Below are 25,413 nucleotides of genomic sequence, written 5' to 3'. Positions count from 1 at the left end.
TTTAAATATTCCTTTATTATATCTAGATATAGAAGTAATTCCTAGAGGTAATTAGCCTTAATAATATATATAATATTAACTAATTTAAGCTTTTACTTTTCTAAGTAATTAAATAGACCTATCTTAATATAGTATTTAATATTACTTTTAGTCTTATTAATAATAAATAATAAGAAAAATTCTAGTTTTTTATAGAAAGTATTTTTACTTTTCTATTAAAGTACTTAATATAATAACTAGCTATTATTATTATAGATTTTAATAATTTAATAAAGGCTACCTTAAATAATTAGTTTCCTAAGGTTTAGTAGTAATTTTATATTTATTATATTAACTTTAATATTTTTCTTTAATTAAAGTAAAAGTAAATTAAAAACCTAGAGAATAATAATAGCCTAAATATTAATAAGATAAATAAACCTATTAAACCTTAAGCTACTCTAACTCTATATAACTATATACTTATTTTAGCTAAATCCTTTTTTAAGGTTTTTTATATTTATTAGAGGGTTTTTTAAATATAAAAGTAAATTCTTTTTATAAAGACTAAAGAAATATATAAGAAAATATAAATTACTCTTTATAAGGAGTTTAATAATTAATACTCTATTCTATAGTATCTTTTTAATACCTATATATTAGTCTATACTTAATAGGCCTATTGCTTTATTTATAAATACTTAAACTATAGTATCTATATAACCTTAAGTATAGAGGCAAATAATAATAATATTAAAAGCTACTTATTAAATAGGATAAGCTATCTTTATAAGTTAATAAAAATAATATAAAATATACTATATAATTAAAAGTATAACTTTAAAGATATTTATAAGAATAATAAGATTCTTTAAGATTATAAATTCCTTAGGTTAAGCTTTAATTATTTAAATAAGCTTTAGTCTTTTATATTATTAAAGTGTCTAAAGCTTATTAAGAGCTAATATTAATAGGTATATAAGGCACTGCCTACTAGAAAGAATCTTAATCTTAAGCCCCTTAACCTATATATAAATAAATACTTTATTTTAATTAAACTTAATATACTATACTATTATATAATTTACTTATATATATACTCTATAAAAGCTTTTATAAAGTAAGATATTTACTTTTACTAATAACTTTATAAAATATCCTCTTAAAATCTATATTAAAAGATCTTTAACCTAAAGATTATTATATCTCTTAAAAGGTAGCTAAAGAATATAAAGTAAAAAGTGCTAATAAACCTTATACTTTCTATAATATCTTAAGAAAGTAATTAAGCCTTAGTATCTTAGCTATAAGTATTTTAGTCTTAAGTATCTTAGTCTTAAATACCTAAGTCTTAAAAGAAAAAGTATAGCTATTTACCTAGAAACTAGAATAAGTTAACCCTAGAAAAGGAAAATAAAAACTAAAAAACTATTATTACTTAAAGGATTATAATAAGTAAAACTATTTATATTAAGGCTAAGAATACTATAGGTATTTATATAAATAGATAGAGAATTTAAATAAATATATAAAGAATAAGAAGTTAATAGGAGTTATTATAAGTAGATAAATATAACCTATATTAAAATTAAATTTATAATCCCTTTAATATATTTTTTATATAAAACTAGACCTAGTAATAACTTCTTTTTTATAGTAATAATAGGATTATTAAGTAAGATTATTCTTTATAGAGATTATAGAAGTACTAGTAAGGTAATATTTCTTTAATTAATTAAATTACTTAAAAAGTTATATATTTATAAGGTTATATGTCTATAGTAAAAGTATTATACATCCCTATTAATTCCCTATTATAAAGCTAAGATAATTAATATAGATAACTTTTATTAAATACTTTTTAAAGTATAAGTCTTAAAGTATATATTTAAAATTAATTTATAAAAAAATATAATTTTTAAATTTAAATATTAATATAAATTTAATTTAAAAATATATATTATAATTTATAAAATTAAAATTATAATAATTATTATAAAAATTTTTATTTTTTTTAAAAATTAATTATTAAATATGTTTTTATTAATATTAATATTAATAAAATTATATAATTATATAATTATTATATAAAATAATAAATTTTAAAGTTTTTATTAATTTTAATTATTTATTAAATTAAAAATTATTTATAAAAATTTAATTTTTATAATTAATTTTATTTTTAAAAAATAATTAATTAAAAAATTTAAAATTTTTTATTATTTTTAAAATAATTTTTTATTAATATTTAAAATTAAAATATTATTAATATAAATAATAATTAAATTATTATTTTTATTATTTTTAATTATAATATTTTTAATTATATAATTAATTATTAAATTAATAAATTAAAATTTAAATCTTTATTATATAAAAAAAAAAAGCTTTTAAAGCTTTTTATAAAATAAAATATAATAATAATATTAATATATTAGAAAATAAAATATTTTAAATAAAATTATTTTTTAATTTTTAAAATAATTTATAATAAAAAAAATAAATTATTAATAATTTATAAAGTATTTAATAAAAATAATATTATTAAAAAGTTTATTAAATTAAAATTTATTATATTAAAAATTTTATAAAATTAAAAAAAAAAAAAATTTTTAAAAAAAAATAAAAACTTATAATTAATATTATAGCTTTTAATATAATAAAATTTAATATAATAAGATATAGATAATAAAGATAAGGTAGCTAGCTCTTAGTAGTGCTATATTTAATTGTTTTTCTTTACTAGGGTTATACTACTATTAGTACTATGCAGCCAGTTCAACAACGGCATTCCTCCAAAATGAACATTGAATCTCTCATGATGTCGATCATGACGATATGCCGCACCCCCGAAGAAATCGTAGCCACTATGGACGGTTGCCGTCTCGATGAGCTGCCATGAAACAAATACCCACATGGTCAGGATGTGAGTTTGCAATAACATCGGTGGAAGAACAATGGGAATCGTGTTTGCAACGATGTGCTCCACGGGATGAGCATACTGCGAGGCAAATGAGACGGGAGTAGTGAACTTGTGATGAATCTTGTGGATGCGGCGGTATAGATAAGGTATGTGGAGAAGGCGATGGGAATAGTAGAATAAAATCTCTCGTGCGATCAGACAGATTGTAAAATCAAGAATGAAGTCCTTTGCAGATGGTAACGATGCTGTCATCTGGAACGCGGAGGGTCTGGTTGAGAGGGTAGCAGGAATAACTTGTAATCCGATGACAATCAGTTGGTTTCTCAAGGAGATAACGGCTGCATCAAAGATATCAGAAGATGTGGGCTGCTTCGGGGCAGGCTGGATCTTGTGTTTGGCAGCAAAGGAAGGCGCAAGTTGATCGAGGAAAACAAAACCGGTACAAGGAATCCACCAAAAGAAGATCTGGATAACAAGAGATCCAACGACTTCGATCGTGACAGGGTCGTATTGAGTTATGGCTTGAGCCCAAAGTCTGGACATTTTGAGATGTCAACGACGGGAGAGTAAAGTGGAGTATTTATCATGAGATACCGAGCAGATTTATTCGAAAACTAACTGCATCACAGGAGGGTTTCCATTAGCTACTGACCCCGCAAATTCATAGTGCTAAGACTAGCATGGAAAGATTCTGGAAGTGCTTCTTTCAGCTTGTCCCTTTGGAGTAGGGGCTAGTAACTAAAGTTGAAACGGTGCCGAGGTTCAATCACCAGTGTGCAAAACCTTGAGGTATCGCCTTTAGGCCATGTGAATGTCTGTTCTGTATCTCCAATGAAAATCCATTATTAAAATCAGTTAAAAATTAAGGTATTTTTCTCTAGAGTTCTAATAAACACTATACCTATAAAGCACTTCAGCATTGACATAGATATATATAATTAAGCTTTTATTAACCCTGCTCTTAGGTATTCTAGCTAGTAGGCAAGCTAGCTACTAAGGTAAGGGAAATCTAAGGCTATTTTAGGTAAAGAAAATTATTTTAGTAAATTAAAACCCTTCTTAATATAGTAAAATATATAGTAATACCCCTTAAAAACCCTCCCTAGGATTATCTATATAGGCTTCTTAATTAGGCTTAAATTATTAAGGTTTTATTTAATAAGGAGCCTCTTTTTCTCCTTTAATAGCTAATAAATTTAAAAGTCGTAGGATTTAAACTTACTACCTTTGGCTTAGAGGATAAGCCGTTGGCTAAGCCTGGTAACTACTAACCACTGGACCACTAACCCCTATCGACATAGACACTATTAACCACCATGACGAATCCCTAATAAATTACTTAGTATCTTTCATTTTACCTGAATGGTTCGAATGAAGTGGTTCGATCCTCTTTCAGTCCATGCACTGTATAAAATGTTCTACATATACTCAATTTAGTACGATAAGCTTCCAGCCTTGTATATAATAGGACTTCGCTCTTGGAATCATTAGGTCAGTCAATGTCACGGTATTGCATTTGGATGAAGATTTGGATGAAGGGAACATAAGTCAATTGTTATCTTAACCAGTGTTTACACCAGTTTGTAAAGTAGTTAATCGAAAGTCCACATGGGAGTCAGAAGAAAGTTCTAAGGTCGAGACCTGGATGTGAATTTTGGCTTTTGTTGAGTCGAGCCTCGTTGTCACTATCAGTGGTCGAAAATGTGCCCTATGTGAATAGAGCTAGGTATCTTCGATGTTGTAGGGGATGTCCAAGCTGACAAGGATCTCCAAAACTGACCAGAGGTCGTTTTCATCAGTCTAGTTGGCCTGACTCCAAATAGTTTGCCGATTACTTTTCAACGCAGTGAAGGGCGCCAAACTTGTTCCTAGTTGCCTCCCACCATGCCGACTCGACGTGGCCGCTGTTGCAACCGGAGCCCGATTTGAAGGTGGCAACCATCTCTCCATTCTGGTCTTCGCAGTTTGTAAAGGAAAGAGTGCAGGCACTGTGGAAGTTCTTGTTGTTCATGTTGTCCCAGAAACCGCCGCATTTGCCCGGGATGTCATCCACACCGGAGGCAACGATGATCCAGCTCTTATAGACAGGTCCTCCAAAGAAAGACCAGGTACAGGAATTGGCAACAGTACCAGAGGCAAAGCTGAGGACAGCAGTCGCAGCAGAAGTGAAAATGGTAGTTTTCATGGTGAAGGTTGTGTTGGAAAAAAGATAACTTGGGAGGTATGAGTGGTGACTGAGGCTTGTTCTGTAGAGTGTAGACTGAAAGAGAATTGTGGTGAGTTGCGATTATTTCGAAGGAGTTATCCAGCTTCTTATATACATCTGAAATCATTATCTAGCACAGTCTATTTTTACTTTGCGTCTGAAAATGGGTCAATTGCGAGCACACATGCATGGAATTTTACCCTTCATGTTACCTTTTTCATCATGAGCGAGTCAGTTTCAGTAGTACAATAATTTCGCTTTGACAATGTAGTAAAAGATATAGAAATGATCAGCCGAAGGATCTGGCGAAGGATCTGTTTAGAATGGCAAAAAGTAACTATGTTATCTTGCCTTTTCGCTAAATACCCTGTCCTCATGGGGGAAACATGTTTCTTAGCCGAGAGTGGGTCATTTCCGAGAGAAAACTAATTTCAGCCCTGAAAATACAAACACAGTCTGACAGTGATTAGACACTCAGACTATATAGCGGTGTAGTGGTTCTGTCAAGGTCGATATTTGTGGTTTCTCATTCAAGTAGAGGCATAAAATTGCGGACGCTGTTCAAGAAGGAAGATCAATTCGTCTTGAACTCGCAGGTAATGTTGGCTTTTCTGCCTATCAGATAGTCTAAAAGCTTGAAACCCATTTAATACAAGTTCAACAAATATCCGATCAGTAACTGATAGTCATGACAACCCACTGCATTGACTATCAACATATCTGCTTCGACAATTAGAAGGATAGTTATACTGATTCCCATCGCGTTTGCTTTACTAAGCCAGGGTAGCTTTTCAAGACTGTATCAGATTCAAACTCGATAATGATTTCAGGGGCACCCTCAAACACATCGGGCATCTTATGCACCAAAGTCCAATGATTGTGGTCATATATAGGACTTCCTGAACCACCATATCTGCCAGCAAATGTGATCTCTGGTACAGATTTCACGTTACCGGAGACAGAAATGGAGATTCCCTCAATGTCATCCCACGACTTGACATCCCTCTTCGAAAGTGACGGAGAGACCGCAAAAGTGAATACAGAACTGGTAGTCCCCTTCGGGTAAGTCACCTTGAGCGTCCTTGGCGAGACTTGCATTATGGCATAAGCCTCAGTAGGACGGAGCTGTGCTGCGTTAGTGAAACTGTGGAGTAAAGTTGGAAGCTGTAGTAACTTACGCTTAGCCATCCGATGTTATCGTCCCCATAAGCCCAATGTGCAACAGCGGGATGAAACTGAGCCTTGTTATTCGAGGGCCCGTTTGCGCTTCTTGTTCGATATGATTGAGCTCCAATCATCAGCGATTCGGTGAGCCATGTCGTGATGTTGCGAGTATCAAGATCGTAGGGTGGATAGTAGGCCTGTCCATTGTATGTTCTCTCTCCATCAAATGTCTTCAATGAATCTTTAAGTTCATCTGAAAGCAATGAGTTGTGGAAGTCTGAGTGGACAGCGATAAGTGGTGCCCAAGCCCAATCACGAGCATGGCTCATGACTTCCGGGTACTGCCATACGCCTGCCTCCTTCCTGCCAATAATGGGTGCCAGAAAGTGAGATAGGATGCCGAGAGACTTGGTCATGTCAAATGAATAAGAGCGATCCCATGGACCAGCGAGATTTCGCATACTAGGATTCCAGAGTTGCGATGTATAATTCCAGACACCGCGCAGCAGATCTGGACCTCTCTGGGAGAGAATGCTATCCTCGTGACCATACTTACACCATAGTGTAAGGCCAAAGAGTGAAATTCCAGTGTAGGTAGCTGAGTTGAACTCGGAGAGTGTATTATGCAAGTCAAAGAGGTCGATGATTTTCTTTGCATAATTCTCTCCAGCTTGTGTCATGTTGGCGTCGCCTATTTTACGACCAGTCCAGCTCGTCCCAATGGCGCGCATAATTGCGGGGTTGCTGTAAGATGGGTAGAGATTATCTCCATTGACACCACCCTCGCGGTATGAGTCGCCGATGCTGCAGTTATGTAGACTTTCAAGTATAAGCCCCTTCAAGTCGTCAGACAACAAGTCTCCGAATTCTTCGTATATCGTGATGAAGCTGAGACCGACGAAGCCTCGCCAGTTGGGGTCCCATGAGCCGTACATACGAGCGGGGTACGACGATGTTCCAACAGTTGGCTCCTCCGGCTCTCTCGTATAGTCGCCATACCATAAGTCTGATGGGTTCTCGAATTGGTCATTAATAATGTATTTAATAACATCTTCAGCCCTCGAGACATCATCGTCGCCGTTACGTGCAAGAAGTCCGACCGCATACCAAGTAGAGGCTAATGTCTCGTGGTTCATTGCGGCATTAGAGTTGAGGTCGTACAGCTGCGAGATCTTCGGGTCGTAGAATTTATCCATCCACTCCATGGAGTCTTCCACCATCGCTTTCGCCTCTCCGGACAAAGCCCATGACTGCGTACAATGATGGAGAAGAACTCCAAAGACGTATATGTGTAGCCTTCTAGAGACCTTCATATTGGTTGTAAAGATTGGAAATATCCAAGATGTGTTTGTCGTTGTCTTTGCCTAATAAAGAGATCAACTTCCAGATTCTATGTTGATCAAAGGTTATTTGAACTGTCAAAAATGATAGCGGCAGATGTTGCATATTTATGTGGAGTTTTCTTTACAGTTGGATTCAGCGAGCGGTTTTCGCTTCTGTGCCTTCGTCGCCTGATCCAAAATCTTTTTGTCAAAACAAAACCAGCTGCTATTGTTCCACATGAGCCATCAAAGGGTCGTCATTCACTGTTGAAGCAGAAAGCTTTGCATGAAGAACCGTGATCAGGAGCTTCTTTCTTGCTCTACCTATCTGCGTGACCAGTATATTGGAACATCGATCTTCGAGATGCTTTGACGTGCAGTGAGACTTCTTCTTCGTTGAGGACGAATTACAATTGGTAAACGTGTAACGGGCCCATTCTCCCGCCGTTATTTCCGATCTTGATCAGAACTCATGATGCGATGTGATACATAAGGCTGTGGGTCAAAGTGCAAGGAACCTTTGTTTTTTTCGCGTAACCCCAGTGTCACCAGACACTGGGACTGATCCTGACTGTAACCCTGCAGCGCGTGGTGATTGGCAGCAGGCACCTCTCTTCTGCATAAAGATATCCGCAGACGGGAAATGTAACGTTTGGCAAGTAGGAGTTTATTACTTATTCCACCTTGCATAATTTATATGCCGATGCTGTAATTTGTCTTGTTTACTACAGCAGTAATAACTCTCCAACAAAAGTCCGTCACTCGGCATAAGTAATAGGATAGAGATCAGGGGGAAATACGTCATGAGATTTGCCAAAGCAAGGCTACCTTTAGTCATTCCTATATTCCACGGATTAATACATGCTCCTTTCTGCTCAGACCTTGATATATTTGATCACAATTTGAACACATTACATCATAGCAGCCTGTCACCATAAACTATCTCCAGGCCTAGAAAGTGTCGATTGGCGGGGTACCCTACTACAAGGTGGTTCTTATGCAAACGAGATTTGCATCGCAAAGCCACAGCTGGTCTTTCAGAATTGTCAAATGAATAATGTGTCCAACTCTTGGTTTTACCTTGAGTCTTAGGTTGATGATCGATAAATATCTTTTCTCTGTCATCACGAATTGAATGTTTTCTCTCTGATCGGACAGCAGTCCGATCCGATTCTCGGAGTGGACGATCCTTGTTCTTTTGGTCCAAATCTCCAGTCCTGACACAACATTACTGTACAAAATTGCAACTAAGCATGACTCGTGGTTGGTCCATCGGCTGGAGTTCCACTAGGCAAATGGAGCTTCAACGCTGATCCTCCACACGATGAACAATAAAATACCCCAGGTTATTCCGAATACTTTCATTTTCGCATTACAAAAAGTTTATACCCACTGTATTCTAGCTTTCAGAATGGCAGATGAAACCGTTGCCGGTGTGCCGCAACAGAGTCCAGCGCCTCACAAAGGCGTTTGGCACCTCCTCGTCGAAAACCCATATATCTTCGGTCTGTCTCTGGTATGCATTCATCTATTTCCCCGCTCATAGACCATTCAATTCTAATTCATGGTGAAATAGTTTGCCAGTTTGGGTGGCTTTTTGTTTGGTTATGACCAAGGTTTGTATTGCAGATACATTCCACTGGCTGCGTAATGGAAACTGACTGCTCGATAAGGCGTCGTATCAGGCGTTTTGACCATGGAGTCATTCGCTACTCAATTCCCGAGAATCTATCTTGACAGTAGTTTCAAGGGTTGGTTCGTGCCAACACTCCTGCTCTGTGCGTGGTTTGGCTCTCTGGTCAACGGACCTATCGCCGACTTCCTGGGCCGCAAGGGCTCTATGCTGGTGGCTGTTGTGATTTTTACAATTGGTTCTGCGTTCCAGGCAGGCGCTCACGATATTCCAACGCTCTTTGCTGGTAAGTTTACACACTGACTTATCCCCATCTTATTCTAACAAACCTGGTAGGTCGTGCTGTGGCTGGTTTTGCTGTAGGAATGTTGACAATGATTGTCCCTATGTATGTGTCTGAGGTGTCTACGGCTGGCATTCGCGGTACCTTGGTTGTTTTACAGCAACTGAGCATCACTTTGGGAATTTTGGTGAGCTACTGGCTTGAATATGGGACCCAGTATATCGGCGGCCATCGATGTGCGCCTGACATTCCCTATTCTGGTGGCACCGTGGATAAACCTACCTTTGATCCTAGGTATGATGTTGGCCCGAGTGGATGCACTGGCCAGTCTGAAGCTGCGTGGAGAGTCCCGTTTGCTATTCAGATCTTTCCTGCGATCGTGCTTGGGTTCGGTATGTTATTGTTTCCCGAGTCACCTCGCTTCTACCTGATGCGACGCAAAGAGGACAAGGCTTTGAAGGCCCTTGCTCAACTTCGTCGTGTCCATCCTGACACACATTCACTTCGAGAAGAGTATCTGGCTATCAAGGCTGAGGTCCTCTTCGACGAGGCTGTAAACAGAGACAAGTTCCCTGGCAAGAAGGGCGTCTCTCTGTTTATCGCCCAGCATGGTGCCCTTGTATCCAATTGGGCCTCCTTTAGACGACTAGCTATCGGCTGCTGTATCATGTTCTTCCAACAATTCATGGGCTGCAACACCATCATCTACTATGCGCCTACCATGTTTGCCCAACTAGGTCTATCGGGGGGCACTTCAGGTCTTCTGGCAACTGGTGTGTATGGAATCGTCAACACGCTTTCCACGCTTCCTGCTCTCTTCCTAATTGACAAAATTGGTCGCCGACCTCTACTCATGTGTGGTGCCGCTGGTACCTTTATCTCACTTGTTATCGTTGGTGGTATCATTGGAGGATATGGCACATCGCCACCCTCACACAAATCGGCTGGCTGGGCAGGTATCGCCTTCATCTATATCTACGACATCAACTTCTCTTTCTCCTTCGCGCCCATTGGCTGGGTATTGCCGGCTGAGATATTTAATCTGGGTATTCGTTCCAAGGCTATGGCTATCACCACTAGCACAACGTGGATGTGCAACTTCATCATCGGCCTGGTGACGCCAGACATGCTGAGTACCATCGGTTGGGGGACGTATATCTTCTTTGCGGCTTTCTGCCTCCTCGCCTTTTTCTTTACATATTTCTTTGTCCCAGAAACTCGTGGCAAGAGTCTCGAAGAGATGGATGCTTTATTTGGTGATACGGCCGCTTACGAAGAGAAGGCGAGGCTGATGGAGATTGCATCTGAGATTGGTCTTACCGAGGCACCTCCTGATGGTAAGATTGATCTTACCAGAGAGAAGTCGGCCGCATAATATTATGTGTCTTGTATATTCGCTATCTCTTCGAAAAGAAGCAGCCATCCTGTACTTATTCACTGGAGTTTGAGACTGAAGTCAGATTTCAAGGCAACTTACACCTTGGTTACCAATACCATTGGAAACACTACATTCTGCAATTGCATGGCAAGCAAGTCAAGAGCAGATGCGAGACTCGAAGAAGCGTCTTCGAAACTTCTAAATGGTGAAGATTCATAAAATTGAGGTAGATGACAAACAAAGACAAAACCTATTCTAATCTATTATCGCATATTAAAGTCACATCGAAACGGTCATTGCCTTTCCATACTTGAGCACCAGAGTTACAAGCAGCGACGGCAGATCGCAAGTCGCTAATCATACTGCCAGGTCCACTTGCAAACACTGTGGTTGGACCTCTGATAGTCTCCTTCACGAAACTGGGAACCATTTCCTTCAAGTCTGGATGAGAGTTTTGAGAGTTTTGAGAGTTTCGCCTAACGCCAATTCTCACGTCGTCCGAGTCGGATGGGACTGAAAACGATGTACCAATATCAACTGCTTTGTCGTCTTGAGCATTGTCGTGTATGATCGTTGGAGAGACTGCCTCGCGAGTGACGTAGACACTCACTTCAATAGCATGTGCCTCGCTGGCTTGGTAAATCGATTCTAGCTCATCTCGAACCCACTGCTTATCTGACTCCTTCCTGATAGCCCAAATCAATTGAACCTTGCGCTGAGACGACGGCAATTGCGAGATCAGGTTCAGCAGAACTGGCAAGACGTAAGTGATGCCGGTACCACCAGCAACGCACAGGATATTTGTCTCTGGTGTCAAGTCCTCTGCGATGGACTCCCCGTATGATCCGGAAAGGATGACGGGAGTCGTAGGAATTGTTCCCTCAGTTGTTCTTTTCCGCGCCAATTCCGCAAGCTTCTTCGTCTCGCCCTGCTTTGCGCGTAGGATGTAGGAATGTTTAACAACCCCGTCTTTCAGTACGGGCAAACTCAAGGGAGTGAAAGGATGTGATTGCCAAATACTGCACTCAGTAAAACAGAGATAAAAGTGTTGTCCAATGTTCCACGGATCCTGGGAGTGCATGAACTCCAGCCTCAGGACATCGCCGTTATCGGAATCTGGGAAATATTCCATGGCGGCATGAATACTTTTGAAGCCGATGGAACCGTCATCCATATATTGGTAGTGAATCAGGCCGCTCCTGATTAGTCGTAGAGCGCGGTCGATGAACCAGATGATAAGAGATGAGTAAAGGAAACAGGAGAGCTTGTCCCAATGGGCATAACAAGCACCGATATATACCATGGCCAGTACATAATGAGCCTTTCGGAAGAATTCGTAACCGGTTCGACGAATAACAAATGGCAGACTGAGTACGAAAAGAAGCAATATCAACAGCGTAGCGACGATTCCCCAGATCATATAAGTTTCCGTGATCAATTGCATAGCAGCGGCAGGTTGTGGGGCGTAGAGCTTCGTTTCAATGACAATCCATCCGATGGTGTGGAGTAAGGCTTGGGCGAGAATGATGTACCCGAGCCAACGATGTAGGAAGTTGAAACTCTGGTATGGAACGCCAGTTAATAGACTCAGGATCGATTCACGGCTGGCCAACATGACTGTTAGCGGTGTAAGTGCGTATGCGAGGACACCGATTCGATTCGACCAAGGCCCGAGGGTTGTTCTGGTGGTGTAAACGCCTTCCATGTCCGGCACAGCGACGACCCAGATCTTGTAGCTAAGGCCAGCGAAGCTAACTATGATCATATATGTTGTTAGGACTGCTAGCAGAGTGACCTGTAAACGTGTCGTGCGACCGAAGATGAGGCGTATCGAATCTGGCAAAAGGTAGGAGCGGAAACAAGATGCGACTGTCCTTTTTACGCGTGTGTTTCGATTGTTTGTTGAGGAAACCGCGGTCTCATTATCCACGATAAGAAACTCGTCTGCTCTCGGGGACGACCAAATCTTGCGACTAAAAGCCCAGATCAATAGAACACCAACGGCCATGGCCCAGAAAATGCCGACGAAGAGCATACTAAAGTCATGGCCAGAATAGACGAGATCCAGGTACTGGCACGTTTTGGCGTCTTTGACACAAGGAAGAGCACGGTCTGCGTAACCCCAATGGGGTTCCAGTTCGGTAGCTTCACTCATGTTCTGGATGTGGCGAGCGCCGAGAAGACTCCGGTGGGAATCCATCTTGAGCGATTAGTGATGCCGATAGTAATGCAGAGGCTGGCACTGGACAGAGTCGAGACAGAATAAAGATCATTCCCGCATTCCTGACCAGTGTCGAGAGCATTATGTATAAAAGCTACTTGGCCGACATGAGTGGGGTATGAGAGCATATGAGCATGTTGGCAGTCGAAATATTGCAACATTATTCCTTGGCTTACCGTCAAAATGGTTCGTTTATCTGAAACCTTGAAACTTTGTCTCTAGAATCATATCTAGTTACCTATGAATCTGTCGGAAGAAAGAGGTAATATTCCCAGGTTTGGTAACGTGTTGAGTAGCCAAGAATGAAAGGCAGGGAACTCATCAGGATTCTAACTTAATGTAGTAAGTTGAGAAGAATTGAGCACATTCCAAGGTCCACATTGAATCCCACTTTAATGAGATACAGGCTGAGGTACTCTGCATTTTACTGGACATTGGTAATGACAGGGTTCTCTATAGGACAAACCCCTGATCCTTGTTTGCAGCTGTTGAGAAAGATTGAGCACGTTTTGTATTCCACGACAATTCTAGGGTATTAACCTTATCATGCTATATCATGAGTTAAATTCATCTTCATCTCTTCACTGTCCTGTGGATTGTTGTTTGAGCTGTTATGTGACACATTGCCAACGCATAACAGACTATTGGATAAACTTGACGCAAGCGGTTTAGCTTGAAGGAGCTGGATATAATTAGTACCATTGTAGGATTTAGTTAGGCCGGAACCGGAATAATCAAAAGACTCAGCCATTCCGTTGCCTTTGCAATTCTGAGACGGAAAGGGAATAGTCGTAGGCCTCCTTGACCACGTTCCGTGCTACAAAACGAGCTGTGGCCTCACCTCCAATTTCCCCACCTCCAATACCACCACCGCCAAGCATCACACATCGTGCCAAGACATGAATAGTACTCTCTACCCTCATCGGGGCTTTATGCTCGACACTGGTCGAAAGTTCTTCCCCGTCAAAGCCATCCTCAGTCTGTTAGCCGTTCTACAGCAGTACAACTTCAATGTCTTCCACTGGCACATCTACGATGCAGAAAGCTTCCCTATGCTCTGGCCCGCCGACGGGGGATTGACAAATGCAAGTATAAAATACAGTGGCTCGCCGTATTACTACACCCCAGAGGACATTCACAAGGTTGTTACACAAGCACAGAGCTTGGGTATTCTTGTCTATCCTGAGACAGACATGCCCGGCCACAGCGACATATGGTATGTTTTCGTGTCCTGATCTAGGTACAGTATAGCACTGTTAACATTATTACAGGGGAAAATGGAAGAAGAATCTTGTCGTTGGCAAAGTAGATCTCAAGAATCCAGATGCTCAACTGGACATCAGACCACAAAAACAACAAACCTACGATTACATAACTAATCTCGTTTCCACCACTGACAAATACTTCGGGTCTCCCCTTCATCACTTTGGCGGCGACGAAGTCGCATACATGTGGAACACTAAAGACGACAACAAATTGTTCAACAACTTCCTTAACTGGCTCAAAACTCTGACCCCGAATAAATCAGTCATCCTTTGGGACGACCCTCTCACCGACGAGGAAAAGCGTATCAAACTCTCCAAGGACTGGATCATCCAAACCTGGCACAACGGCGTTACTCAAGGTATACTGAAGAAGGGACATCGAGTTGTTATTTCAGAGTCGGAAACCTTTTACATCGGTAACGCAGATCGCGAAAAGATCTCCTCCTTCAAGTTCCCGAATAACCCTAATGTATTGGGGTTTGAAGTTATCTGGTTCACGTCTGAGGATGATGATCCATACGACTTTCGCAAGAGCTGGGTCATGGAGCCGATCAAGGCTGCATCAAAGATTCGTCGACCCAAGAAGAATTGATGGCAAGGCAAGGGAAAATGAATTGCTGAAATTCGGTCACATCCCAGGATTTTCTTGCAAAATACTTCAATCAGTTGTACCTGTTTATAGTGCTGAGATAAATGATAACTAAAAACTGCGATTCAAGAAGTAATTTTTATATCAGAACCGTGCAGTTGCCTAAAATACATAATGTTTACAATTGCAGAGTCGAATACACCGAACATAGACAGTATGTACTTCAAACTAATGAGAATTGACATTCGGTTCTAATAGAGCTCAGTATTAAAGTGAGGTAATGAGATTGATTGATGTAAGGATAAAGATCTCACTACAGACAGGACATGTCCCTCCAGGCTATATGTATGTGACTGACGGATCGGACTATCTATGTACCATCCATCATGTTCAATCTTCAACCTCAACACTCAGGAGTTTCGTCCTTGGGTTCCTAACCAAACAGTCCAAGACACTTGACACTGATACCAAGTACGGATATTATCGCTCGGAGACCGATTATTATCGCTCTCCCAGTAAAGTTATCCAGACTTGGTAACTATCAAGATGTTACCAGCCAAACCGCCACCAATGATCATTACTTTGAGCGGTGCCATTGGTTTGACGTGTGGGTTGGAAACGATGTGGTATGTGTACAAGGGGATTTTTTTTGGAAGACTCTTCCAGATGTCCGACTTAACAAAAACACTCAAGGCGCAGATAAATCCTTTTATCAACATTTCAATTCAAGTTACTCCATATCATCTAAGCTGATCTCTAATCGTCCTGTTGCCGTGTTTCGAGAACCGGCTACCGGGTAGGTTGTACCCAAATACGGTTAGTAACTTAACTACTCCGCCGGCTCCGACGCTCCACTGAGACAAGGTTCGCGTAATGGTCGGTCATCAACAACGACGCGTTTTAAGACATGGACCATAAGGTCTCGAGTATCCAGGTGTCAAACCCTTGCGGATAATTACAAATCGTTCCAGGCGGGTAATGTTGCGCCTGTTCAAATGACACCCGAGTTTTAACAAGTGCTATATACATCGCGATTTGTTCAAGGCTGTGCCACAACAAAGAAATCATGGTCAACGCCACATGGTTCCTGCTGTGGCTGATTTGAGTCATGCTTACTCGTTAAGCGAGGGGCAACGACTCGGTCCGTGCCGCTTTATGTCAGATTGTCAGCATCAGCCTCAGAGCCTGATTTTCCCCTCGAGATGGGTTTTCATTAGAAAAAAATCGCAATTGACGCTTCAATGTCTCAAAGAAGGGTTAAAACTAAGAATATCCTTCAGAAAACCCTCCGCTGAGAGCAATTGACCACCAAACACAGCTCTCCCTTTGCCCTGAAGCTTACACTCACGCTTACACTTCGGATCATAATCCCGCAGGATGAGGCGAGCGACACCAAAGTACTTTTCTGGGTCCTCCCAGGAATACCAAAGCATCGGCCTCACTCGCTTCGAAGACCAACCAAACATTGTTCCATCGCCTGGGAGCACCACGATCGGCAGAGAGGGTTCATATCTTTCACCCCGGTCTGAGTTTGATTCGCCTCAGCTGGATCCCCTGAGCCCCAATCTACATGACCCCTTTACGCCAGGAGGTAGGGATCACAGTCAGGTTGATCTGCTGGCCGCTGACAGGACACACAATTCGTCGACTGGACTCGGTGTCTACCACCAACTCAGCCCACCAACGCAGCCTCCGAAAGGACCATGGTGGGAAAGAATTGTCAAGAATAAGTGGTCCATGGTAGCATGTCTCGTTCTCGGGGCTGTAGCTGCCGTGGGTCATCATATTCTATACTCCCACCTCCACAATCGCATAGCTACAAACCAGCAATGGTGGCTCCGACTGGGTCAATTTTTGGCCTTTATTGCAAAAGCTAGCTTCGTTGTTGCCGTGTTGACAGCTCATCAGCAAGTTGCCTGGAGTGCTGTGAGCCAGAATAGCTATACCGTCCATGCTATCGACTCTCTTTTTGGCGCAGCCCACAACGCTTTCGAGCTCTTTAATAGAGAGGCTTGGAAGAAGTCGGCTTTCGCTATGGTTCTTGCCATATATATCTGGATGTCCCCTGCTGTAGTCATCTTTACATCGGCAACACTCAGCGTAGTCACTGATACGAGAGCCGAACATGGAAATTGCGCCTCTGTCCGAACCCTCAACTTCAGTAATGACGCTAAGAAAAGCTGGGATGACGATAAAAGAGCTGCGAATGAGACCATGCGTGGAATCTCCCTGTCAATGTTCAATCAGGTCATAGCAGACAGGGACTCCCCATATCACTTCGATTACTGGCTCAAGGCCGCGCCACCACTTGATTCCATCGCGTCGAGGGTTTTATCCGGAGGACAACCGATCCAGAGAGACGAAGTGGCTGATGAGATCTGTGGAGAAGACTGGGACTGCTCTACCACTATTCATTTTCTTGGGCCCGGATACAAGTGCGAACCACTCGCCAAAGGCACGAATTCAACAATGAAAAGCTTTAAAGACTACAATACACCTTTTAACCTTACCGAGATGGTGCCCGTCGGAAATGCTAGCTTTTACAGCGTTGCGGATTTGGGAGAATACAAAGTGAATCAGATCGAAGTGGACGAGAACAATAAACCAGTGGTGAAGCCTCCATTTCCTAAAAACTTGGGTGCTTTGAGGACAGAACCAGTACTCTGGGTGGGCTACGTCGAGGTGGATAAGATAGACGAAGCGCATGCAAAGAATCGAAGCATGAAGGGCTGGAACACAGACTACACGCCAATCATCACGGCTTGTGAGCATTGGGAAACCAACTATACCGTCAACCTCAATTATACAGGTGGTCGCCAATCATACAAAGTCACCAATCGAGATTACAAACAAAAGGTTATCAACACAACATACATCGACGAGTCGTCTGTCGATGATGGAACACTCGACCCGATATTTGCCGAGCCCGTGGAGAATTATGTCTTCCCAAAGGACTGGAGATACTATCGAAAAATAGCAGCGTACCACTCTCTGGGAAAGAAGATTCGCGATCTTCTTCAAGGATCGATCCAGCTACCAGGTCCAATTGCACACTCATCCATCACAACTTCGAAGCTGGTCGCCCGTCCCGAGTCTTTGCCTGTTCCTAATTTTGAGGACGCCTTGCAAAAACTTTACGAGGACATGCTCATATCTCTTCTCTCAGACCCGTTGCTTCTTGCCGTTGCATGGGCTTCGCATCCGAATGAGCTCTCGGGTCGGGGACCAGGTGGGCCTGACACAGAGTACCCATGTGTTCGTATGCGTACAGGTAGTTACTTTTACTACAACTGGGGTGTTTTGGTACTGGTATACGCAGCGTCGTTTCTTGTTGGGGTTATGGGTGTGACATATGGCCTGGTAGTCATGTCGCAGGACGGGGTGAAAGAGCTTCGTCAGATGACGTTCTCGTCAATTGCCAAGACAACGCAGAAGATGGATCTGGACCAAAATGAGAATAGGAAGAGCACAATCCGGGCGGTCGAGGAGCGTCCTGGTAGTGGTATATTTGAGTTTAGGGTGGAGGATTATGATCAGTGGGGTGGTAGTAAAGTACCGCGGGTTAGAGAGATCTAATTTTGAGACAAGGAATCATTTCTTTGATAGTTCTATAAACATGTTGCGGGAGTGTAGTAATAATTGTTTGAAGGTTTCGAGGCGTAAGTCCCGAGGTATACATATAAAATGTGTAGTAATAAAAGCATTGGGTAGGTATATGCCAAGTTAAACTTATCTATCAGATGAAGTATATTACATAGACAAGATGTACAATAGAAGCTAATCTGATCTTGCACACGTATTGATATAGCATTCAATATCTTCCTTTATGGGTTGACTCAGGCATTCTGGGCAATGATATCGACAGGCGTATAGCCGCTTGGATTACCACTGGAAATAAACAGATAGTACCCAGCTCCAGCCTTATACTGGTAGTAAAATTGATTGTTCATACCACCGGCGGGATCAGTGAAACAACCTAAAAAGTTCCCATCGTCATCCATTGGGCAAGAACCCCGTGGGGATGTACAAGCAAGCTTGCCGTCGACTATGTCGCAGGTGAGATATTCGTAGGCCAAGTTAGGGCCAATGTTGCCATTTTGGCAAAATGAAAAGTAAGCTGGGTCTGAGGGTGAGTTGGCAAGGCCATAGTAAGCGCAAATGGAAATCCCAGTATCCTTGTCTCGCAATCGGCCAGTTTTAGGGTCAAGAGTGAACGTTCGGGTACGGGCGTTCCCTCCTTCAGGGTTGAATAACATGACACTCCCATCTTGGCCAGTGCCTTTGATGGGAGAGCCGCTCACTGAGCCGCCGCCACCAACTATGGTAAAGGTAGGGGTTGCTAAGGGAGCAGTAGTGGTCACTTCTGCGGTTGTTGTTACAGCCTCGGATGCGGTGGTGGTTGTTTCGGTCTCAGATGCTGTTATGGTGATTGCGGTGGTGGTATCCAAAGCGACTGTGGTTGCGACAGTCTCGGTCAGTGTTTCGGACGATGCCACGGTAGTGGTCTCTCCTGCAGTGGTTGTGATAGATTGCATCGTCGAATCAATCGAAGTAGAGGTCGCTGCATCCATAGCTGAAGAGAAACTATTGTTAGCCATTTCCGAAACTATTGCCCCTGGAACCCCCGTCACAACTTACTGGAAGCACGAGGCTTGCAGGGACCAGCAAGCGCAGAATCAACACCAAACAGGCCAATGGCCAACAGGAACGCAAAAGAGCGCATTCTGAGCTGCGATAGAAATAAGCAAACGAATGACTTGGGTAGGTAAGTTGCAAACAGATGAACAAAGCTGGGGAAAATGAGAAGACGGGTTGTTATAAGGTGCCTTGTTCAATAGGCAGATCGCGACGGTCATCTAATTTCCCCTGAATCAATAGTTTGTTACTAGGTTAATGGGGAACTTGGTAGCTGGAATCGATTGGCTGCTGCTGGTTTAAAAGCAAAACTAGTTGGATTGGTGGTATTAGGATTTCTGAATAAATAGGACTAGGCTACATTAGTTTAGTATTTTTACTAAACTGTTACCTGTTAGCGATGATTAATTAGTACTTTTATTAGGTGATTTTTAAGGTATAAATCCTAAAGTATATATTTAAAATTAATTTATAAAAAAATATAGTTTTTAAACTTAAATATTAATATAAGTCTTATTTAAAGATATATATTATAATTTATAAAGTTAAAATTATAATAATTATTATAAAAGTTTTTATTTTTTTTAAAAATTAATTATTAAATATTTTCTTATTAATATTAATATTAATATTAATAAAACTATATAATTATATAATTATTATATAAAATAATAAACTTTAAAGTTTTTATTAATTTTAATTATTTATTAAATTAAAAATTATTTATAAAAGCTTAATTTTTATAATTAATTTTATTTTTATAAAAAGAAATTAATTAAAATTATTTAATACTTTTTTTTACTTTAAAAATAATCTTTTTATTAATATTTAAAATTAAAATATTATAAATATAAATAATAATTAAATTATTATTTTTATTATTTTTAATTATAATATTTTTAATTATATAATTAATTATTAAATTAATAAATTAAAATTTAAATCTTTATTATATAAAGAAAAAAAGGCCTTAAAGGCTTTTTATAATATTTAAAAGAAAAATAATATTAATATATTAAAAAGTAAAATACTTTAAATAAAATTACTTTTTAATTTTTAAAATAATCTTTAATAAAGAAAATAAATTATTAATAATTTATAAGGTATTTAATAAAAATAATATTATTAAAAAGTTTATTAAATTAGAATTTATTTTATTAAGAATTTTATAAAGTTAAAAGACTAAAGAAGATTCTAAGGAAAAAAAAAAAAGCTTATAATTAACACTAACGTACATGATAAGCGGGTGCAACAGACAAGCGAGTGCAACAAAAAATCCCGCAATTTACATCTTCTCAACTTAATCAATTAATTTTCAACCACCAAATATGCCAGACCCAAATATTGAGGCTAGGATTCTTCTTGCACTTCGTGCCCTTCAAAATGACCCAAAATTAAGTCTCCGACGCGCCGCAGGCATCTACCAGGTCCGTTATTGGACTTTATATCGCCGACAGAAGGGTATCCTTTCTACGCGTGATTCTATCCCAAAATCACGCAAACTATCTGATCTAGAAGAACAGATCATAGTTCAGTTCATTCTCGATCTGGATTCGCGAGGGTTTCCCCCGCGACTGCGTTGTGTTGAGGAGATGGCTAACCGATTGCTCGCCGACCGCGAGACGCCGCCTGTCGGCAAGCGCTGGGCCTCTAACTTCGTCAAGCGACACAAAGACCTCAAGACGCATTTCCCCCGTAAATATGACTACCAGAGAGCCAAATGTGAAGATCCGACCATTATTCGCAACTGGTTTAGGCTCATAGCAAATGTAATTGCGAAGTATGGCATCCGACCTGATGAAATCTACAACTTTGACGAGACTGGCTTTATGATGGGCGTTATTGCGAGCGGAATGGTCGTCACAGGTGCTGAAAGGCGTGGAAGACCAAAATCAGTGCAGCCTGGAAACCGGGAATGGATTACAGTCATTCAGGCGATCAATGCCGAGGGCCAAGCGATCCCGCCGTTCATCATAGGTGCGGGCCAATATCACCTCGCCCACTGGTACCGAGAAAGCAACCTCCCGGGCGATTGGGCTATTGCGACGAGTCCTAATGGCTGGACAGATAACGAGATAGGCCTCGAGTGGCTAAAGCACTTCGACCGGTGTACTACCAAGCAATCAAAGAATCGCTATCGTCTCCTGATCCTCGACGGACACCAAAGTCACCACTCGGTCGACTTTGAGAGATATTGCAAGGCAAATAAAATCATCACGCTTTGTATACCGCCTCATTCGTCTCATCTGCTGCAGCCTCTTGATGTCGGGTGCTTTGGCCTGCTTAAGAAGGCTTACGGGCGAGAAATCGAGCATTTGATCAGATGCTCCGTAACCCACATTTCCAAAACCGAGTTCTTGCCGGCTTTTTACACCGCCTACCAGGCCACAATGACAGAGAAAAATATTAAAGCAGCCTTTAGAGGAGCCGGACTTGCTCCTCTCGACCCAGAAAGTGTAATCTCGAAGCTCGATGTGCAGCTGCGGACTCCAACGCCTGTGGAGGAGGTAGTTAGCCCCTCGACCCCTTGGGTCTCAAAGACCCCAAAGACTATCCTTGAAGCCGACTCTCAGCTTGAATATCTTGAAAAGAGAATCAAAAGGCATAAAAGTAGCTCTCCAGAGTCAATTCTAGAAGCATTGAGGTCTTCTTCCAAGGGAACAAAGATAGTTATGCATAAGGTTGCCTTATTAGAGGCCAGGGTCCAAGATCTTGAACAGGCAAATAAGATACTAAGCCGGCGGCGGAGGGCAAAAAGAACCCGGCTACAGAAAGGAGGGGTGATGACAGTAGAGGAAGGAAGGCAAGTAATTGATCAAACGGATGTTGATGCGCAGGCGGTGGCTGGACCATCGAGAAGTGGTGGTCAAGGAGGGCCTCCGCGAATGAAGGAAAGGCGCTGTGGAGCGTGCGGCAAGACAGGACATAATGCAAGGACCTGTCAGATACTTGTCGCTATGTCTATGGAAGAATATAGCGATTAATTTTACTTAATTAATAGTCTGTTGTGTTTTTATTGCTATTTCTATCTGAGATGTTGTGATGTTGTGTTGCACTCGCTTGTCTGTTGCACCCGCTTATCATGTACGTTATAGCTTTTAATACGATAAAATTTAATACAATAGGATCGATTAGTATAATCGCGCTATTACAGTATTAGTAACAAGCTTCAGTTCCCTAGATTTAATAAAAAGATATAGGGCCCTGCGTAGTACTTTGTATTAATCATTTGTTGTTTCTCTTTTGCTTAGGAGAAACCAAGTTCATACCTGTGTCAATGGGTCAGACAGAAAATAGTTCGAGGCAGCGTGGTGAAATACCCAAGCAATGACATGTCTACTGCAGGGTATCTTCAAGACTTCGATTTGGTCTCAGAGGATCAACCACTATTTCTAAAATTTATAATGCTAGCTCACTGATTGAAGATGGTGCTGTGAACAAAAGCGGCCCCGGATTGGCAATTCGTTATGCGCAATACAGTCTTATTTTTATCATTATGCTTAGTATATTACATTATTTTTACTGAAGGTACGTGCATTGATAGTCGCTGCTTATATGAACACGATGTTGACAGCATGCTAAGTTAATGGCAGTGCCTGGCAGCTGCAACCAAGTCCGATCTTTTCTTGCCCACGGCCGAGGTTTTCTAAATCAATGGTAAAGGTGCGATAAAGATGCATCCGACATAACAGCAGCCAGTTACCCCGCATTCAGTTATTTCCGTGGTCTTCCTTCTCTCAAAATCATCGCGCTCGACTTTGCAACTCCCCCGACGTGAATCACTGACGGAAGAACTCACAACAACCATCGCGCACTCACCCGAGACAGCACCCACTATTTACTTCTACAGACTCTCGTCATCTCCAACCTGATCGCTCCTTCTTCTTCCATCTTCAATTACCGCCGGCATGTTTGCTCACCTCCGTCCCGCCGTGGATGGGTCTGCACCCAACATGTTCTCTCACTTGAACGGCAACACGGGCGGCGCGCCCACCGAGCCACATCCTCATCTTCAGCTTCTCCAAGACAATCTCCCAAAGACGACGGTCTCTGGCTCCGTTCCCATCTTCACGTCTGAAGTCATGGAGTCGCTTCCTGAAGCCGATCGCCCGTCTCAATACGGTCTTCTGGCTTCCGACATCGCGTCTGGGCCCTCGCAGTCTTGCGACTTCAATCACCGTGACGCAATGAACTCCCGCATTTTCTACAATGTCGCTGACCCGTCGAGCACATTCATTTGCGGCAGTCAGGGCTCGGGCAAGAGTCACTCCCTCAGCACGATTCTGGAGAACTGCTTGCTTCCTTGTGATGCGAATGAACTCCCCCGCCCACTCTCTGGCCTTGTTTTTCACTACGACACGTTCATCTCCGATACGGGAGGCATGCCTTGCGAAGCGGCCTACCTCTCTAGTCACCCGGGAGTGAACGTTCGGGTGCTTTGCGCTCCTTCCAACTTCTGGAACATCAAGGTTTTTGCACCTGCCCCTCATCTTCAACACGTCCGCTAACACATTTCCGCAGCGCATTTACAGTGGCCTTCCCAACGTGACCGTCGAAATGCTTCGAATTAACCAGTCCGACTTGAACACGCAGCGCATGCTGGACCTCATGGCAGTCAGCTCAGTCAAGGGAGGCGGCCTGCCTCTGTATCTTCATGTCATCAGTCGCATTTTACGCGACATGCGAATTCAACAGCAGTCGACCAACTCAGCATTTAACTACACAATGTTCAAGACACTGGTCAGCCGTGAAGACTTGAAAGAAGGTCAGATGGTTCCCTTGCAGCAGCGGCTGGAAACTCTCGAGAGCTTCATGGTTCCCGCTCAAACCAACTCCAAGTTCCGGACCGCGGGTCAAGGAATCAATTGGCAGCTCAAGGTATGTTTACATCTCACTTTGACAGGGCACCTTCTAACAAATCAATCAGGCTGGCCAGCTCACTATCGTCGATCTCTCGTGCCCTTGCGTCACCGCCGAGGCGGCTTGTTCGCTCTTCAATATCTGTCTCAGTCTCTTTCTGGAGCAGAAGGGCACCGTCGGCCGTATTGTGGCTCTCGACGAGGCTCACAAATACATGACCGACAGCTGCGATAGTCAGACGCTGACAGAGTCTCTTCTTTCGGTCATTCGTCTTCAGCGACACCTGGGCACTCGAGTCATTCTGTCTACACAAGAGCCCACCATTTCGCCAAAGCTCCTTGACCTTTGCTCTACTGTCATTGTCCATCGATTTACGTCACCCGCTTGGTTCAATGTACTGCAGAAGCACCTAGCTGGTGTCAATACAGACGCATCTGATCTCATGTCGCACATTGTCGAATTGAGGACGGGCGAGGCCCTCTTGTTTTGCCCAAGTGCGATGGTGAGTGTGTCTCGAACGCATGTGTCGGATCAGGTATTCTTCCGCCGACTTGCAAACAGTCGTATGAAGGTTCGAGTAAGACAGCGAGTGACTGCGGATGGCGGCAAGAGTATCATGGCAGACTAAACAGTGGTCACGAGCATCTGTTTGTCGGAGAAGGGAGAAACGAGAGGTCGCTGTCTGCCTATCCACTGGTTCATGGTCATGTTTAGCAAAGTCTCTGAGATCATCACTTGTGTATCTTATCGTCTGGGATGTTATCTGTCGTTATCGTTGTCCGGATATACCCAAACTTGTTCGCCGATGTGGGGTAGTCGCAATATGGGTCGGGTCGGGTCGTCGCTTATCTTCCTTGGCAATGTTTTGTACCTATCGGGATTTTATCAATTGAAACAAAAGTTCCTGCCTTTTCAAGTGTTAATAGCCTAGGGAACCATTACCTTCTATAGACTA

General features: G+C 41.7%; 9 protein-coding genes across 9 annotated transcripts; 4 read left to right on the top strand and 5 right to left on the bottom strand.

Annotated features, from left to right (window-relative positions):
• Positions 1–2,704: 2,704 nt before the first annotated feature.
• On the bottom strand, positions 2,705–3,445 carry FPOAC1_003837 (uncharacterized protein; the record flags this gene model as incomplete). The annotated part of the gene is made up of 1 exon (XM_044848392.1): positions 2,705–3,445. One exon carries the CDS (start codon positions 3,443–3,445, stop codon positions 2,705–2,707), a length of 741 nt encoding a protein of 246 aa, XP_044714308.1.
• A 1,288-nt stretch (positions 3,446–4,733) lies between these two features.
• FPOAC1_003836 (uncharacterized protein) lies at positions 4,734–5,087 on the bottom strand (the record flags this gene model as incomplete). Its single annotated transcript, XM_044848391.1, has 1 exon — positions 4,734–5,087. One exon carries the CDS (start codon positions 5,085–5,087, stop codon positions 4,734–4,736), a length of 354 nt encoding a protein of 117 aa, XP_044714307.1.
• A 765-nt stretch (positions 5,088–5,852) lies between these two features.
• Positions 5,853–7,585, bottom strand: FPOAC1_003835 (uncharacterized protein; the record flags this gene model as incomplete). Its single annotated transcript, XM_044848390.1, has 2 exons — positions 5,853–6,233; positions 6,287–7,585. The coding sequence occupies 2 exons, from the start codon at positions 7,583–7,585 to the stop codon at positions 5,853–5,855; spliced, it is 1,680 nt and encodes a 559-aa protein (XP_044714306.1).
• A 1,420-nt stretch (positions 7,586–9,005) lies between these two features.
• FPOAC1_003834 (uncharacterized protein) lies at positions 9,006–10,885 on the top strand (the record flags this gene model as incomplete). The annotated part of the gene is made up of 4 exons (XM_044848389.1): positions 9,006–9,110; positions 9,171–9,210; positions 9,268–9,513; positions 9,564–10,885. The coding sequence occupies 4 exons, from the start codon at positions 9,006–9,008 to the stop codon at positions 10,883–10,885; spliced, it is 1,713 nt and encodes a 570-aa protein (XP_044714305.1).
• Positions 10,886–11,138: 253 nt separating this feature from the next.
• FPOAC1_003833 (uncharacterized protein) lies at positions 11,139–13,088 on the bottom strand (the record flags this gene model as incomplete). The annotated part of the gene is made up of 1 exon (XM_044848388.1): positions 11,139–13,088. One exon carries the CDS (start codon positions 13,086–13,088, stop codon positions 11,139–11,141), a length of 1,950 nt encoding a protein of 649 aa, XP_044714304.1.
• A 920-nt stretch (positions 13,089–14,008) lies between these two features.
• Positions 14,009–14,966, top strand: FPOAC1_003832 (uncharacterized protein; the record flags this gene model as incomplete). Its single annotated transcript, XM_044848387.1, has 2 exons — positions 14,009–14,325; positions 14,381–14,966. 2 exons carry the CDS (start codon positions 14,009–14,011, stop codon positions 14,964–14,966), a joined length of 903 nt encoding a protein of 300 aa, XP_044714303.1.
• Positions 14,967–16,340: 1,374 nt separating this feature from the next.
• FPOAC1_003831 (uncharacterized protein) lies at positions 16,341–18,539 on the top strand (the record flags this gene model as incomplete). The annotated part of the gene is made up of 1 exon (XM_044848386.1): positions 16,341–18,539. The coding sequence occupies one exon, from the start codon at positions 16,341–16,343 to the stop codon at positions 18,537–18,539; it is 2,199 nt and encodes a 732-aa protein (XP_044714302.1).
• Positions 18,540–18,799: 260 nt separating this feature from the next.
• FPOAC1_003830 (uncharacterized protein) lies at positions 18,800–19,686 on the bottom strand (the record flags this gene model as incomplete). Its single annotated transcript, XM_044848385.1, has 2 exons — positions 18,800–19,536; positions 19,602–19,686. 2 exons carry the CDS (start codon positions 19,684–19,686, stop codon positions 18,800–18,802), a joined length of 822 nt encoding a protein of 273 aa, XP_044714301.1.
• Positions 19,687–23,506: 3,820 nt separating this feature from the next.
• FPOAC1_003829 (uncharacterized protein) lies at positions 23,507–25,086 on the top strand (the record flags this gene model as incomplete). Its single annotated transcript, XM_044848384.1, has 3 exons — positions 23,507–24,067; positions 24,120–24,476; positions 24,526–25,086. The coding sequence occupies 3 exons, from the start codon at positions 23,507–23,509 to the stop codon at positions 25,084–25,086; spliced, it is 1,479 nt and encodes a 492-aa protein (XP_044714300.1).
• Positions 25,087–25,413: the final 327 nt, after the last annotated feature.

Source organism: Fusarium poae, chromosome 1, assembly GCF_019609905.1.
Source record: "Fusarium poae strain DAOMC 252244 chromosome 1, whole genome shotgun sequence".
Taxonomy (NCBI): Eukaryota; Fungi; Ascomycota; class Sordariomycetes; order Hypocreales; family Nectriaceae; genus Fusarium; species Fusarium poae.
This window is presented reverse-complemented; position numbering and strand designations above follow the sequence as displayed.